This window comes from Gadus macrocephalus, chromosome 14 (assembly GCF_031168955.1).
Source record: "Gadus macrocephalus chromosome 14, ASM3116895v1".
NCBI classification, from domain to species: domain Eukaryota; kingdom Metazoa; phylum Chordata; class Actinopteri; order Gadiformes; family Gadidae; genus Gadus; species Gadus macrocephalus.
In genome coordinates, this window is record NC_082395.1 from 16,459,343 (window position 1) to 16,475,395 (window position 16,053).

Here is a 16,053-nt window from a genome sequence, read left to right on the forward strand (position 1 = left end):
TCTCCTCCGCGGGGCCTGTCTTTTTTTATGAACTCCGCTGTGATTCGTCCGTCCCAACGACAGTTGACGGCCTCTGTGACTATACAAGGGGCCGCTGGGCGTCAAGACGCCAGCCCCTGTCTTCCACAGCCCAAACAAAGAAGGCTGTTCCTATTTTTTAAAAGTCCTCGACCCGACGCATGGAAAACGGAAGTGAAGGGTCAAGTATCAAGGTGGTAGACGGAGGTCTTAAGGAAGGACAGAGTAGGAAAAAGGGACTCCACGACAATACCTATTCAGATGATGGACTTAAAACGTCATAGCGTTATAGTGTCAAAGGATTTTATACTGGGTACAGTACAGTCAGAGCTCCCCTGTGTCATTGTGTCTGATGACTACTTGTTAAGGTTGTGTTAAATACAAGACCATCATCCAGAATACCATCAGTCTTTGGGATTCTAATTGAATACGCTGTTGTGAAATATGGCAACTCACATGGGATGGGTAAGGGGGCCATGCGCTCTCTGTCTGTCTGTCCTTCGAAGGATCACATTGGCAGGGTTAACTGTTTGTGTGTGTGTTACTGTGAGTGTGTGTGTGTGTGTGTGTGTGTGTGTGTGTGTGTGTGTGTGTGTGTGTGTGTGTGTGTGTGTGTGTGTGTGTGTGTGTGTGTGTGTGTGTTACTGTGAGTGTGTGTTTGTGTGTGTGTGTGTTACCGTGAGTGTGTGTTTGTGTATGTGTGTGTGTGTGTATTATTGCGAATGTGTGTTTGTGTGTCTGACGTTGTCTAGCTGATCATATCATATTGTTCCTGGGGTGTAGTCTCTAATGTAGTCTGCACAGGGACGGATATGAAGGCGATGCCATTGGGAACATGCACTCATAGCTGTCGTAAGAGACACGTGAACAACTTCTCAAGAGACCTCTTGAGGATCAAGAGTCATCGATGAAGGCTCTGAGTGATTGGGCGAGCAGCAAGGTCATGTGATCGTGGGGTTGGGATTCGGCCGGGGAGAAGTAGGGGCTGAGAATCGTCACCCAATGAGACAGATCTCTTGCACTACACTCACTCAGCTTTTATATCAGGGGGAACGCCGTGTGTGTGCGTCTTTGTGTGTTGGTGTGTGTGTTTCTGTGTGTTTGTGTGTGTCTTTTTTGCATTTTGCTGACCTTTAATTCCAAACGATCCATAGATTATGCAAATTCAATTTTATATGTATTTATTTATTTAGTTATCACAATATACGATTCATATGATGTCATTTGAAATAGCTTTAAAATTCAAAAAATAAAATTTAAGATTACCTAACAATACCACAATCTACAATCAATTTGATACAGTCGATTAAAAGGACCAACATTACATTACGTGATAAAGTTATGCAAAAATCTATACAGTAAAAAGTGACATTGCGATCCTATCCCACTTTTGGTTTCTTTAAGATCTATTTATATGTATCTGTCATTGTATTATTCTATATTCTATATATTGTTTTTAAAGCATGGACAGCTCTACTTGACCTCTAAGCCCTCGCAGTCAAGACTCAACCCTCCCTTGACCTGTGTCCTATACCTTTAAGACCGGGGCACTTGAAAGGTCCTGTCAAGCAGGTTAATGATGGCCTCCTGCGATGGAACACATTGTGCAAGAGGGATGCCAGAGTCAAGAGAAGATAATCTGAATCAGCTTCGTTTGCCAAGGAATTTCATTAAGGTTTTCAGGCCATAAGCACCTTTTCACCCTAACTCTGTCAATGTACAGGCAAAGAAGTATTTCAAATAAGAAAATGTACTTAAAGGGATTAAAGGAAAAATAATGTAAATGTACGTTTTACACATACTGCTTGTATAGTATACAGCTTGTAGTGTGTGCGTGTGCGTGTGTGTGTGTGTGTGTGTGTGTGTTTATTTCACACTATAGCAGTATAAAATACCCAGTGATTTAATGGAGAGGAGGCCCACCATAATTTAACGCAGAAGACAAACACTCTTCATTAGTACCACAGTGTGTGAGCCATAACTCATGCTCATGTACGTAACGTGTCAGAGCTAGAGTTAGAGTTACTGACACCATCAGTGTGAGCCAGTCAGAGCCACAACAAAAACGGTAGGCCTGCTTGTAGATCGCCTATTGCTTTCCTTATAACTATGTACACCCCCCCCCCCCCCCCCCCCCCCCACCAAACTACTAGCTTGTTTCGAAGATTCGTAATCGGGGTATTTTCCCCCATAACTCATTTTCCATTTTTCCGTTAACCCTTTATCCCGTGCGTTATGTCATGGTGTCATCACTGCTTCTATATTTAAAAACACTGTGGCTAAGGGTACGGCTAGCCACTCACCATGCCATAACAGCTGTCACCATGGCGTTTGGCCCCTCCCCCCAGGGCTCTGGAGGAGGGGCCACGGACAGCGCTGCATTCCGCTCATGCACACACATCACACAGGGCTCAGACTGAGAATCCCCACCATCCCTGGCCCCCGTGCAGACAAAGAGACAAACATTGCCACCTTGTATTGTCCAACTCTTAATGGTTTACTGGGTCTAATGGGTCTGGCCTGGTGCGGACATGACGATACTGGTCGGTCTCGGACTGGGGAGTTTAGGAGGTTTGTGGTTAGGGGGTGTTCTGGGTGTGTTCTGGGTTGAGTCCGCAGTCCACCAGTATGCCCTGAAAGACCCTTTACCACCTCATGTATCATAAGAATATCTGATTATTTAACATATCACAAATCAGCCAAGTCTGTTTGGAGATTGTTTGAAATGAGTCTTGTGTCAAAGTATTGTATACGATACAGAGTCTTTGTGAATGATCAAAGTGAGTGCTCTAATGACCACACTATTATACAGCAGTTTATATTATTGATATCAATACATTCTCTTATGAAGCTGTATTATTAAACTTATAATACAGCTATGGCTGATGTATCAGGTGGTGGTGGGGGGGCTGAAGGGAAGGGGTATAACCCTGTTTCCCTTCCAGGTCTAAGGGAGGCCGGGTTTACAAGGATCGTAAGATGACATCCTTGCATGGAAGCAGCACTGGTGTGGAAGTGTAAATACGTGACCTTGTGATTGGTCGGTGGTGTCCTGTTCAGGGTCCGGGGGGACCCCCCTCTCCCCTCCACTCTGCCTGCAGAGTTTTAGTCTTCAAGATTTTATTTCACACACTAGTGACGTTTGTCATTTTAGGACTTTAAAATAAAACGTACACCAACACAATACATGACATGATACAATATTAGATTTTCTTTCCTACTTATATCCGGACTCTTTTCATGTGGCGCCTTCTCCACAATAATTGAATCACTCATTGATAGTAGGCCTATTAGAGAGGGTCTGAAAGGGGATGGCTGCTCTACAAATTAATTTGAAGGAAGTGGATGTTGGTTTTTAACACGGACCGAGAGCAGCTGCTCAACCTCAAACTGACGCCTCCTCAGGCCATGGGCCGTGACAGATTTAGCATAGCTCCCATCATATGGCCGGAGCTCGATTTAGAGCCATGGACTGGACTAGTGCGTACTCAGAAATACCATCTTGTCCTGTCACCCCAGCAGGCGAGGAGACACCTAAATGTCTTCTCACCCGGAGTCCCCAGGGATATCTACATGGATTACTGACATTAGCTGACCATGTCCAATTTCAAGGTGTTCAAGTGTTAGGTAGAAGCTCAGCCAATCCCATTAATCCACATGGTTTGAAAAAAACCCTCCCCACCCGAGCTCCACCTCTACCAGGAGGCCTAGGCCAGGACAGGCAGCCCCCCCGCCTCCAGGAGTCAGACATGCAGGCTCACTGATCCAACCTGCTGCCGGTCCTTGCCCCACAGCTGAAGCGGACACAGAATCACTCCAGATCATAATTGTATTAATTTCGTGAGGTTAAGTAAAACCTGTAAACCCTCATCTGTTGTAAAAATATTATTACGATTTATTTAACCTGGCTACCTGGGCTAAAGCGTGTTTAAGCATGGATACCCAGTTCAATACATTCCCAGGAAATATGCTCTTAAATTATGCTTTCTTTAAGGTTTCCATCTAGACTTTAGCAGCCTTACATCAATGTAAAAAAACACACCAAAATACACAATAAATACCTTGAATAATGTTCAAACCCTTTATTATCATTGAATACAAAAAATAGTTTTTCTCGAGGCCACTTAAATACATTTCACATTGGTTCTTCACCTTACTGTATACCTTCATGTTCCGAAATGATTTTTACGGAAAAGCACTTCAATTTCACTTGTCAGTTAAAAATGCCACACGAGATTGTGACAGCCATACATTTTCAGATCTGTGTTACATTTAACTTCCATTGTGGCATAGAGTTCAAGAAAAAAACGACATTCTGTTCATAAAAGGTTAGGGATCATTTTTTTCTTCTTCTTGTAATGTACAACAACACTGTGGACGGAGCCGGAACTTGTATCTTGTCCCCGTTTTGTCCTTCCTCACAACCATTGTGTCACATGCCCATGGAAAGCAGTACAAAAAGGTTGTCCTTGTTTCTATAATATGCACACACATTATTTATATCTATATCGTGATAGTACATTTCACACAGACACATTCTCGTTCAATTTACGGAAAAATCCAAATTCCCGAAAAGGCCCTGTATATGCATGGGGAGAGATGAGAAGAGACTTGGCGATGGGACGTCAAATCCTACCATGTGATCATTAAGTTGCATGAACCAAAGAGGTGAAGCGGTCAATCAAGCAGACCAGACACTGTGTCGGCTAAAGACTAAGGCACTAATCATAAACACACTACAGACTTGTTCTGATGGACACACGACACACCAGCACAGACACCACTGAACTTCACTCTGCTTAAGAAGGACAACGATAACCGCTCCGTTTTGCAGACGACACTATACTTTCTCCTTACGGTTTTTGCAGATCGGCTTCATGAGTTCTTGGGTGGAAAACAGGTGGAAAGGCGTTGTTACTACAAAGCCATGCATGCATTGTCTCACACAAAGAGAGCAGGACCTAATAGCACAACACACACAGCTTATATCAGTAAGACACGAGAACCAAACGCACAATAACACTCTGTAAACAAAGGGTTCCGATATTGCAGTAGCGAGTTTCGCACCCACCAAGGCTGCCTAGAGCACCGTTAGAATCAAGGGGACAGAGAAATACCAGCTCTTCACTTTTCTTGAAACGTCTTCCTTTATGTAGGACTAAAACAACGTGTCTTTGGATAACATTAAAGGGAAAAAATATATATATATTTTTAGGGATAATTTTCTCAAAAGTGATTGATTTTGGTATTGCTGCATTGGAATGGGTATTAAACATTGATGGGCAAAGTCAATTAGGATGCAAAGTAATATGAATAGTCTCGTCGAATACCTTCTTCTATCGCATATTTAGTATTTTATATTTTGGACGTTCTTTTTCAAATCATCCAAAGTATTTATTTTTTAATCATCGAATATATGTTCTCTGTCACGTTTTAAGAAAATAATCACTTCATAATGTATCACAAACCCATACTGCCCTCTGCAGCCAATACTGTGTTATTGCATACACCTGTCGATATCTACTGTATCATGATAAGGCTCAATGAGAAAACTGTGGTGAATGAGAAATAGACATTAACCCTAGAGGACCCGGATGAGAATATTCAAATTCCATGTTAGAAATGTATCCATATTGCTTCAAATAGTGTTGAGTTGGAAGGGTTAAAAATATCACAACAGATTCCTCTAATGTCATATAGCTCAGCCTCAAAACACAGGCCTGTTTGTATACATTTCCTTTCTCCTAAAGACCTTCCTTCTCTCAAAATGGTCCATTACATAGAAATGTTATGCCCTTATACTATCACCTAATGTCCAATCCACAGTGTTAATCCAAACTATTTTCACCAGTTATCCAATATATCTGACACTACTAGCCGACAATCAAACCTAACTTTGCTGTAATCCGAGGCCACTTTGGAACACTGTATTTGTTAAGGTTACTTGAAAACAAGCACTGCGGAGGGGAGGGGAGGTCGGAGGGTTATGAAAATAAACGAAAAAAACAAAGAGAAGCTTTGGGGCAAACCTGAGAACACATTGTTAGTACCATTTGCCCAAAGCATCTTACATTCTTTTCAGAACATCCACTTGCTCCTGCTGCATACCAATAAGGGAATAGAGCAGTTATTTACGATGAACACAAGACTAACAATCTACCCCATTTAGGTCGACGTCAAAACAGAAAAGAAACAGTAAAAAGCCTCTTCTATACTTCTCCTGACCGTAGAACACTGTGCGGGGGGAGGGGCTGAGGACATTGTATTGTAGGACAAACTGGGTGGGAGCCGTCTGCTAAATCACGTTTTGAAGAGAGGCCACTGTGGCCGTGTTGGTGTCCATAACGGCCCCATAACGGTCCAGGTGCCTTCCCCCGGGATTGGGTGTGGGGGGGACGGGGGGTGGGAGGGAGTCAGTGGTTCATCAGTTGCTGTCCTCCCGCAGCTCCGTGGGCAGGAACTTGTACTGCTGCTGGCGGATCTGAGCTAGCTTCTTCCTGGCTTCCTCCAGCTCCCGCTCCTTCCTTAACATCTCCTCCTGGGCGGCGATGATCTAGAAAACACAGCAGACCACCACTGTGGTTACACCACACCTCCTCTCCTCCACATGAGGCCAGCGCTCCTTGTATTGGAATGTTGAGCACTGCACCCAATAGCTGCGTTTCCATCTAAAAGGTGATGCATATCTTTAGAAAGTTCGCAAAAAAGTAATTCGAATTAGGTGCGTTTCCATCAAGTGGTTGGAGCGGAATAGGGTGATGACGTTACACGTTGACGTCGGCAGGGTTGCTATGGCCGGTGGTTATGCGGAAATCGGAAAGACTGTCAGTCCTGTGTGTTCAAAGTTCGCTACGTCACAGCTGTTTCGAAAAGTGTGTTTCCATCATTTTGCGAATTTACTCTCTTTCGCGTTTCTCAAAAACCACCTCAAGGGAGCGGATAAACCCTTTTGCGAATTAGAGGATTTTTATGCGAATTTTGGTGTTTCCATCACCGTTTGCTGATTCGATACTCCAAAGTTCGCATAAAATCAGGGGGATGGAAACGCACCTAGTGACGGATTACCGCATGTGCAAAGTGGGCACATGTCCAGGGCCCTGGCCAATGGGGGGGCCCTTGATATCTATATATATATATTTTTTTTTTATTTTACATGAAAAATGATTTGAATGGTCATAAACTGATTTGATGTTTTTGAATTGCAAAATAAATACAACACATTTAAAAAAATAAATAACGCGACGTGACGTCAATGTCGTAGTGCTCGGTCAAGCCGACTGACTAGCTCATCTGTGCTCTATTACAATATATACAAACAAGTTTGATGTTAAACACATGAAATACACTTTAAAAATATGTAATTACATTACACAATGATTTTCCACACATGAAAGAACACATGTCCATCCTGTAACCCGTTGCTTTTTTAAAACACAACCTCGGATTTTAAGATTAAAGCATCATCAAGTATAGGCAAGCACACTTGGCAAGTGTATTTTATATTACGTAATGGCCTCCATCAATCAATTTGATTGTAATTGTAAACCTAATAAATCCATTTTTTGTCAATGAACATTTCTGACGGGCCGGTGAAGCTGGAGCGCTTACGTCACTCGGGATAAAGCTGGGACCCGCTCACCTGTGCGATTCCACCCACAAACTTGGTCTTGACCACCACGTTGTCGTCGTCGGCCTTGTCGAAGGCAGCCTTCTGGGCGGCCCGCACCAGGTTGTCAGACGCTCGCTTCACTGCGTTGCCTGCAGCCTGGAGAGGGGGTAAGAAACACAGGAGAGGGTTGACGTTATAACATGGATATGAAGAGGTTTAAATTTGGTCCTCTGAGGTCGATGCACACAAGGAAACGAGGAGATCACTCTAAAATGTTCCTAGTATACTAAGTGGATGGATACAGTAAAATCTGATGTGTGTGTCTTTGTCTGTGTGTCTGTGTCTCTGTGTGTGCATGTGTGTGTCTCTCTGTGTGTGTGTGTGTGTGTGTGTGTCTCTGTGTGTGTGTCTATGTCTCTGTGTGTGTGTCTGTGTCTCTGGGTCTATTTCTGTGTATGTGTCTATGTCCCTCAGTGTGTTTGTGTGTTTGTGTGTGTGTGTGTGTGTGTCTCTGTGTGTGTGTTCGTGTGTGTGTCTCTGTCTGTGTGTGTGTGCGTCTGTGTGTCTCTGTCTCTGTGTGTGTCTCTGTCTCTGTGTGTCTCTCTGTGCGTGTGCGTCTCTGTCTGTGTGTGTCTCTCTGTGCGTGTGTGTCTCTCTGTGCGTGTGTGTCTCTGTCTGTGTGTGTGTTTCTGTCTGTGTATGTGTGTCTCTGTCTGTCTCTGTGTGTGTCTCTGTCGGTGTGTGTGTGTCTCTGTGTGTGTCTCTGTGTGTGTCCGTGTGTCTCTGTGTGTCTCTGTGTGTGTCCGTGTGTGTCCGTGTGTGTGTGTCCGTGTGGGTGTGTGTGTGTGTGTCCGTGTGTGTGTCCGTGTGTGTGTGTGTGTGTGTGTGTGTGTGTGTGTGTGTGTGTGTGTGTGTGTGTGTGTGTCCCCTCCCCACCTGCAGCCTCCTCATGGCCTCTGAGTCCTGGTCAGCCTTCACCTTGCAGGCGACCAGCAGCTGGGCGGTGGAGGCGGCCACCTGCTTGGCTGAGGAGATAAGCTTCTCCTCACTGGCGTGGCCCTGCACCGACGCATTGGCCGCCTCGCACAGGTTACTGGTCGCCGCAGCAACCAGGCGCGCCTACGGGGGGGCGGGGGAAAAAACCGGAGCTATGTTTCGATAAACGATTTGCTATATTTCATCGATTCTTCTCTGCACCTCAAATGTAAGCTATCTGTACGTCAAATGTATACACTTTAGAGAAATATAATACAAATAGAATAGAAAATTATCTGTAGAAATATAAACAGAAAGTTCCAGAATAAACAGATAAAACTGTACGTCCAACTTACGGCTGAGATGAGTCCCTGGGACCACTGGCCGTCGTCCACGGCGTTGGCCTGGATGGAGCCCACCTTGCCCTGGGCCACTAGCTCTCTCTGGGCCGCCGAGGCAGACTTCACCAGGGCGCTGGTGGCCGCAGCGATGGACTTGGCCGCCTCCAGGATCTGCTCCTCAAAGTCCAGGGACTCGTCAGCTTGCTGTGTGGGGGAATGTGGGCGACAAACAGTTTAGTCCCGTCGAGTGGCACTTTGAGGTCCTCCTTTTGGATTGAAGCTTGAAACTTTTTCTTTCACTTAGAGGTCTATTCATTTGAAGCCAAGACTAAAGTTTGGGAGTTGGGTGCATTGATATTTAGGGTGCTTTCACACCAGACCTATTTGGACCAACAATCGTTTTACCCTTAAATCCGGGTTTGTTTCAAGATGTGTGACTGATAGACACACACCAAACACACTTCCCGGTGATCAATAGTTTGATTCGTTAGGCACTATCTATCTATCAAAAGCTACAGTCCTAACAAATGACAGGTGTTAAAGCACCTGTCAAACTTTCTGATGTTAAATCAATGAAGTCACTGATGAGGCGATCCTGATCTTCAGCCGATGGATGCTAAATTCAGATAACCAGAACAGTAGCATCTCAGGACAGACGGCAATGCACGTTCATTAGTCTCAAATCATTTAGGTTTCACAACCAACAACGTAGGAAGCATCATAGACTTGCATGGTCGCACGCGTGCACACACACACACACACACACACACACACACACACAAACGCACGGACCAACATCAACAACTGTAGACGGCGCAGGGCACTGTAGGAATATGTTTGATATATAGTTGGAGTGGAAAAACAACCTAATATATCAAACATATCACACAGAGCCCTGCATAGAAGGCCTTCGGTAGGGGCGGGGAGGCGGGGAGGGAAGGTGCTGCGTAGCTTAAATACATCTGTGTGTGTTTAGAGGCAGACGAGGGGAGCGAAGACCGTCACAGGGAGAGAGGTAGTGGTGGAGGAAGGGAACGATGGCGGACTGACGGTGTTCAGGAGGTGGAGAAGTGGCAGAACTCCTGCTGGAGGAGAGGGACGGTGGTCCACTAGAGAAGGGTCAACACCACGGAATGCAACCATGCTATCATTTAGCAAAATGTTTGATTGAGGTTCTTAGTGAGGTGGCCACCAGAAGAATGGCCTTGTATTTGACCTCTGCACAAGAATTTCTATGGATGCACACATGTTACAGTCTGAATTAAGGCTGATGTAATAGAGGACAAGCCACTGTCCACCACAGAGAGAGAAGTATTAGTCAGACACTAAGGCAACATTGGTTATGGAGACATGCATCAAATGTCTAAAAGTCAGTCAGATCCCAATCTGAACGCTATGAAAGATAAAAGAACGCTCAGGTTATCGATCGATACAACGACATCTGAACTGGCGGTACTTAACTTTCATTTAGACCAATGTTAAAAGGAAATGGAACTGGTGTTGCTACTTCTTCCTGTACAGGGTGCTCATGAAGCATTGTGGGTAATGGAGTCACCTTAGGCTTGGCCCGGGGTTTCAGTTGCTCCAGCTTCTTGGCTGCGGCTTCGATGGACGCGGCCGCGCCCAGTAGCTCGGTCTCTGCGATGACAGTGGGGTCCTCGGGGTCCACCCACTCAGCGCCTGCCACAAACACACACACACACCCACTGATATGAGCACTTACAGGAACAACCGCAACCACTCTGTAAGCAGAACATGCCGCAAGACAACAGTGATTACACCGCAACAAAAGCTGCAAATGAATGACGGATTTTCTCTAAGAGCCTTTCATGCACATGGTGAAAACAACGGCCATGAGGATGATAAAGAGACAGCTTTTCGTTGTTTTGTCCTTTTTGAGTGAAATGGCACATAGAACAAAGCGTGGCGCAGAGACAGACTGAGATAGAGGCACAGAGAGACAAAGAAAGAGACAGACGGATCCAGACAGATAGAGAGAGAGAGAGCGAGAGAAAAACATACATAAAGACAAACAGACAGGGAGAGAGAGTGAAAGAAATACAGACAGACAGACAGACAGAGAGAGACAGCGAAAGAAATACAGACAGACAGACAGACAGAAAATACTCAGAGACAGAGAATCTGAGAGAGAGTCAGAGATACAGACAGAGGCAGAGAGAGTCAGAGACATCGACATAGACGAGAGAAAAACATACATAAAGACAAACAGACAGAGAGAGCGAAAGAAATACAGACGGACAGACAGACAGACAGAAAATTGTCTGAGAAAGAGAATCTGAGAGAGAGTTAGAGATACAGACAGAGACAGAGGCAGAGAGAGAGTCAGAGACATCGACAGAGACATCGACAGAGACAGAGACAGAGACAGTCAGAGAGAGTTCAAGCCTTGGGTCTTGAGTAGCAGCTGTGTTAAACAACATGATGAGTCCACACTAGGACAGGGTGATGAGACAGTGATGAGTGAGCCTACACAGCTGGTGAACAACCACTCAGAAAGAGAGCACAGAAAACATTCCCCCACTTACCTGCGTCTGTGGCGGGGGAAGAAGGGACAGGGCGTTACCACAGAGGAACTGTTTCGGCTAAAATCTCACAACCATATCTAAGCTGGACTTACAGGAACCACTTCAACAGCCTTTCTAACCTGAACTTACTCAATATTAATTGGCAGGGAGATATACATAAATACATTCAGTAAGGCATTGATAAAATATTAGAATGTAACAAAATAGAAAACATTGCCATATTTGCAAATGTTTCTACATCTTACAGTTTAATTTGTTATTCCATGATTTAGGCTTTTATTATTGTATTAAGCAGGAAGATCTGGGGCTTCATTTAGCAGCGAGAATTCAGCTTCAATGCCTTCTATTGCATCCAGTGGGGGGGCACAACTTGAACATGTGCAAAGTCCCATTCTATTTCATTCCTACTTTCATTCCTCATCCGGAATTCATAGAACCGTAGTTACACACGTAACTATCAGTTTGACTGCCAAAACGCGGATAACAGATGTCGTGCTAAAGATGGTCATTTGGGCTCTGCTATGAATTGTATGCACCGACTAACACCATACTAACCGTGATCACTAGTTCACACTCCATCAGTTTGGCCTGGGTTTAAATACGCTCTTCACAATATTCCACCACACAATAACAACAGATCATCTGGGGACGGTATGTGTGCTGGGTGCGTATTGGCTGGCTGCACAATACTAGAACCTTGATATGCAATTAAATGGATGATCTATACAATGATGATCTATACAATGTGTTTTTGTGTGCGTGTGTGAATGTGTGTGTGACTTTGTTTGTGTGTGACTTTGTGTATGTGTGAGTGTGAGTGTGTGTGTGTGTGCGTGTCTGTGCGTCTGTGTGTGTGTGTGTGTGTGTGTGTGTGTGACTTTGTGTGTGTGCGTGTGTGTTTGCGTGTCTGTGCGTCTGTGTGTGTGTGTGTGTGTGTGTGTGTGTGTGTGTGTGACAGTACCTTTCATAGCCTCTGCGGTCTGGATGAGTTCAGTGACAGCTCCCGCTACCCGCTTGGAACACACAGCCAGCTGCTGCTTCTGCTCGGGTGTGGGCTTCTGCAACACCTGGACACACACACACACACACACACACACACACACACACACACACACACACACACACACACACACACACACACACACACACACACACACACATAGACATTGAATACATAAAACGCCATGTGTGACGCTACATGTATGCAGTTCAGCCTGCAGCGTGGCAGCAGCAGGAGGGGCTCACCTGCAGCACGTGCTCCAGGAGGTCGATGTATCCCGTGGTACACTCCGTCCCAAACATCAGGGCTCGGCTCCGGACCTCCTCGCTCACCTCCGAGTGGAACGCCGCTTTCTGGAGGAGACAACAAGCGTGCGTACGCACCCGCACACACACACACACACACACACACACACACACACACACACACACACACACACACACACACACACACACACACACACTTAATGAATTATCTGCAGACCCACAACATGCTATAAGTGCTATAATCAGACATTTGCATTAATGAAATCCCCATTTTTCTGGGGTCACATGTTGTTTTGACTGTTTGCCTGGAATTGTACCACTTCCACTCATTAATCACATGCGAACATGTGATAAAAAAGCAGTGCGATGTCATGCATTCCAACAGCACCAGTAGTGTGGTAATGTCAGCGTCCCGTACCTTGCACGTGGTCAACATGTCTGTGATGGCCTTGCGGCTCAGGTTGGCCGTGCTGATGATGTCTTCCTGTTGGCCCGAGTTGCCCGCGGCGACCGCCTTGGCCGTTGCATTGGTGATGCCCTTGGTCATGCGGATGAATTCCTCGGGCGTGGTTGAGTTGGCGGGTGGCTCTCTGGACTGGAACACCTGAGAGGAAGCAGAGTCGTCCATCCTGGTCACGGAAGTAGGTTTCTAACCATCTGACGGTCCAATATTCAGTCCTCTGCACGCAGTGCTGAGGTCCTGTAGATAATGTAAGCCACAGGTGGAAGCCATACCACAGGCTAAAAAACTCTACACAATAATCTACCCTCATAGGAAACACATTTTCTTTTATAATTCAACAATTAAAAAATATATATATTACCAAACAAATTAAATTTCAGCGAAAATATTTATAGAATAACATTTTAACATCAACAAATCGGTAAAGGAATTAATATCTAACATTATGTATTGCTGTGCTTTCTGTTCCTTGTTTAGGCGTGGATACTACCAGCATACTGTCAAAACCCAGTATGAGAACCGGGTTTTGCCAGCTCTGACGACAAAAGACCAAACATACGAGAACCGACCGGTTCTCGATGCCAACCCGGCGGGTCTACGCGGACCACCGGGTTCAGCCGTGTGACCGTCTTTCGAGCGGTGCGTCCCGGCGCCGCCGCCCGACGCAGCGTCCGTGCGTACCGTGAGCTCCTGCTTGATGCACTCGATGGTGGCCTCCAGGGCCCTGGTGCCCCGCGTGGCCTCGTCCTCCACCGCCTTCACCGTCTTCAGCAGGGACGTCACGTTGGTCACCATCACCTGTCGTCAAGACAACCGGGACAAGATCACACGACCACCACGACGACGAGGGGCAAGTGGGTGAGGTCCACTTGAACCGCACGCCACTTCCGAGGGATTAGAACTGATAGATTACTCGACGCCGATCTGTAGCGATTGCAGAATTCATTCTGAAGCTCGTCTGGGCTGGGAGGGGGGCTGGTAAGGGACGTTTCATTTTCTTACCCGTTTTGCTTTTGCCCTATAAAATATTAATATATACTTTTGATTGTAGGTTGAAAAAAGCAAGATGAAACTGTTGTAGGAATGATTGTTTACTATGTGATAAAAAAAGACAATGACAAGTTTAAATTAAAATGTTATGGAAAAACGACATGAGTTGGGGAAGAACAAGTCAAAATGGGATCAAAGGCCTAAACATTTTGGGAATCATTGAACCATTTTGCTAGTCGTTCCTACCCAGCCTTTAGTTGGGGCTAGACAATTAGGAAGAGCCGCAGGGTCCTGCTATTAGGGTACATAGAATGTGGGCTGAGTGGTCAAGTTGGTCACTATCATAGGCACTGTGGAGCTCTAATGACCAAGACTAGAGAAACCCATTTAACCACTAATGCAAAGTGTATTCAATAAATCATTGCTACTTACAGAGCAATACAATACGCAAAGTTTTACTTTGCGTATTGCATGCATTACATGATTAGTAAATACTAAAGACCTCAAACTATTTTTAACTACCGAACCATTTAAATCAATAGCTGAAAAGCTAAATCAATGAATTTATATCCAGTTTCATTTTGATTCTAAAATAATCTAAACCTAATCTACACTCAACGAGGCATAAAGGGATGCACAGAAATATAGACGGAAGGGGTGTGTGTTACCTTGGCAGCCCCCTTCAGCTGGTACATGGACGGGTCGTCTGCAGCTTTGCCAGCTGCACACTTGGTGGCACTGATGAGCTCCCCTAGTGCCTTGGCCACGTCCTTCACCGCGTTTATAAGGACTACCTAGAGGGAGCCACAGGAAACACAGGGGTTAGGAGGACCCATGGAGAGAGGAGGGGGTTGGGCAGGGAGGAAAAGGACCCATGTGTGTTATGGGGTTTTCATTGACACAGCGTCTCTAAAGACTAAACTAGTCGGGATTTACGTGGCCCCATGAAGGTAAATGACAAGTGTGCAAGAGCTTCAACGGGGCCACCTTGAACAAATATTTGAGGGGCCCTCTGAAGAATTTCTTTGTCATATGCTGTATGTTGAATATATCCTGATACCGCGACAGCAATACAAATGTAAAAAAAAGCCTGTATCTCATTTAATTTGGTCCTAATGAACGTTTGGATGGCGTACCTGTTGGTCTACCTACTTACCCATGCCCTCTTACCCATTGCGCATGACCGGCTAGCCCGACTTCTTGCTAATGCTAGTGAGCTAGACATGTGTTTTGGGGGAGTAGCTTTGGAGGGAGGCTTGAAGGGAGGGGTTGGAGGGGTTCTCTCAATATCCGGCCTACTCTGGCTGGTTTCTCCAAATGGCCTACCTTATCTTTAAACAAGGGAAGGATGAGAACCGAAAAAAATGCACAGGTACGTGCTCTCTCGCGGGCAACAGAGAGCAATCAATAAATGCAACGTATATTAAACCAACCACCCAACCGGTTTTAAAACTCCTACAACAGCCAGAATGGGATTGGTAGGAAATGGGAAAGAAGAGAATTGGAGAATATACACTTGACACACATTAAGTGTCTGGTGCAATCGTCAGGGATTTCAAAGGGAGTGCACTCAATGGAGCGGAGGGGAAGCGAGCCGGACTACCTGGGTCTCGGGGTCGTCAGAGCCGATGCTGGCGGCGCCCAGCTTGACCACGTCGGTGAGCAGGGTGATGGTCTTGGCCGAGGACTGGGCCGCCTGGGCCAGCCGGTCCTGGCCCGACGCCGCCCCGGACACCAGCATCTTGGTGTCCTCCACCAGGGCCTTGGCTGTCTTCAGGATGCTCTCCCTGGGGAGATGGGGGAGAGGGAGGGAGAAGGGAAAAGGAGGGAGAGGGAAGGGGACCA

General features: G+C 45.7%; 1 protein-coding gene across 4 annotated transcripts in view; it reads right to left on the reverse strand.

Annotated features, from left to right (window-relative positions):
- Positions 1 to 4,085: 4,085 nt before the first annotated feature.
- tln2a (talin 2a) overlaps positions 4,086 to 16,053 on the reverse strand; it is a 116,996-nt gene continuing 105,028 nt past the window's right edge. For 2 of the 4 annotated variants that reach the window (XM_060072237.1, XM_060072238.1), the window contains exons 48-59: positions 15,812 to 15,995; positions 14,877 to 15,002; positions 13,900 to 14,016; positions 13,174 to 13,359; positions 12,735 to 12,842; positions 12,451 to 12,556; positions 10,499 to 10,623; positions 8,959 to 9,147; positions 8,564 to 8,746; positions 7,658 to 7,783; positions 6,345 to 6,571; positions 4,086 to 6,305 (exon numbers count right to left, since the gene is read on the reverse strand). In XM_060072237.1, coding sequence (XP_059928220.1) covers positions 6,443 to 6,571; positions 7,658 to 7,783; positions 8,564 to 8,746; positions 8,959 to 9,147; positions 10,499 to 10,623; positions 12,451 to 12,556; positions 12,735 to 12,842; positions 13,174 to 13,359; positions 13,900 to 14,016; positions 14,877 to 15,002; positions 15,812 to 15,995 — 1,579 coding nt within the window. In that variant the 3' untranslated portion in view covers positions 4,086 to 6,305; positions 6,345 to 6,442. The other 2 variants (XM_060072241.1, XM_060072240.1) reach the window with 2 other exon arrangements.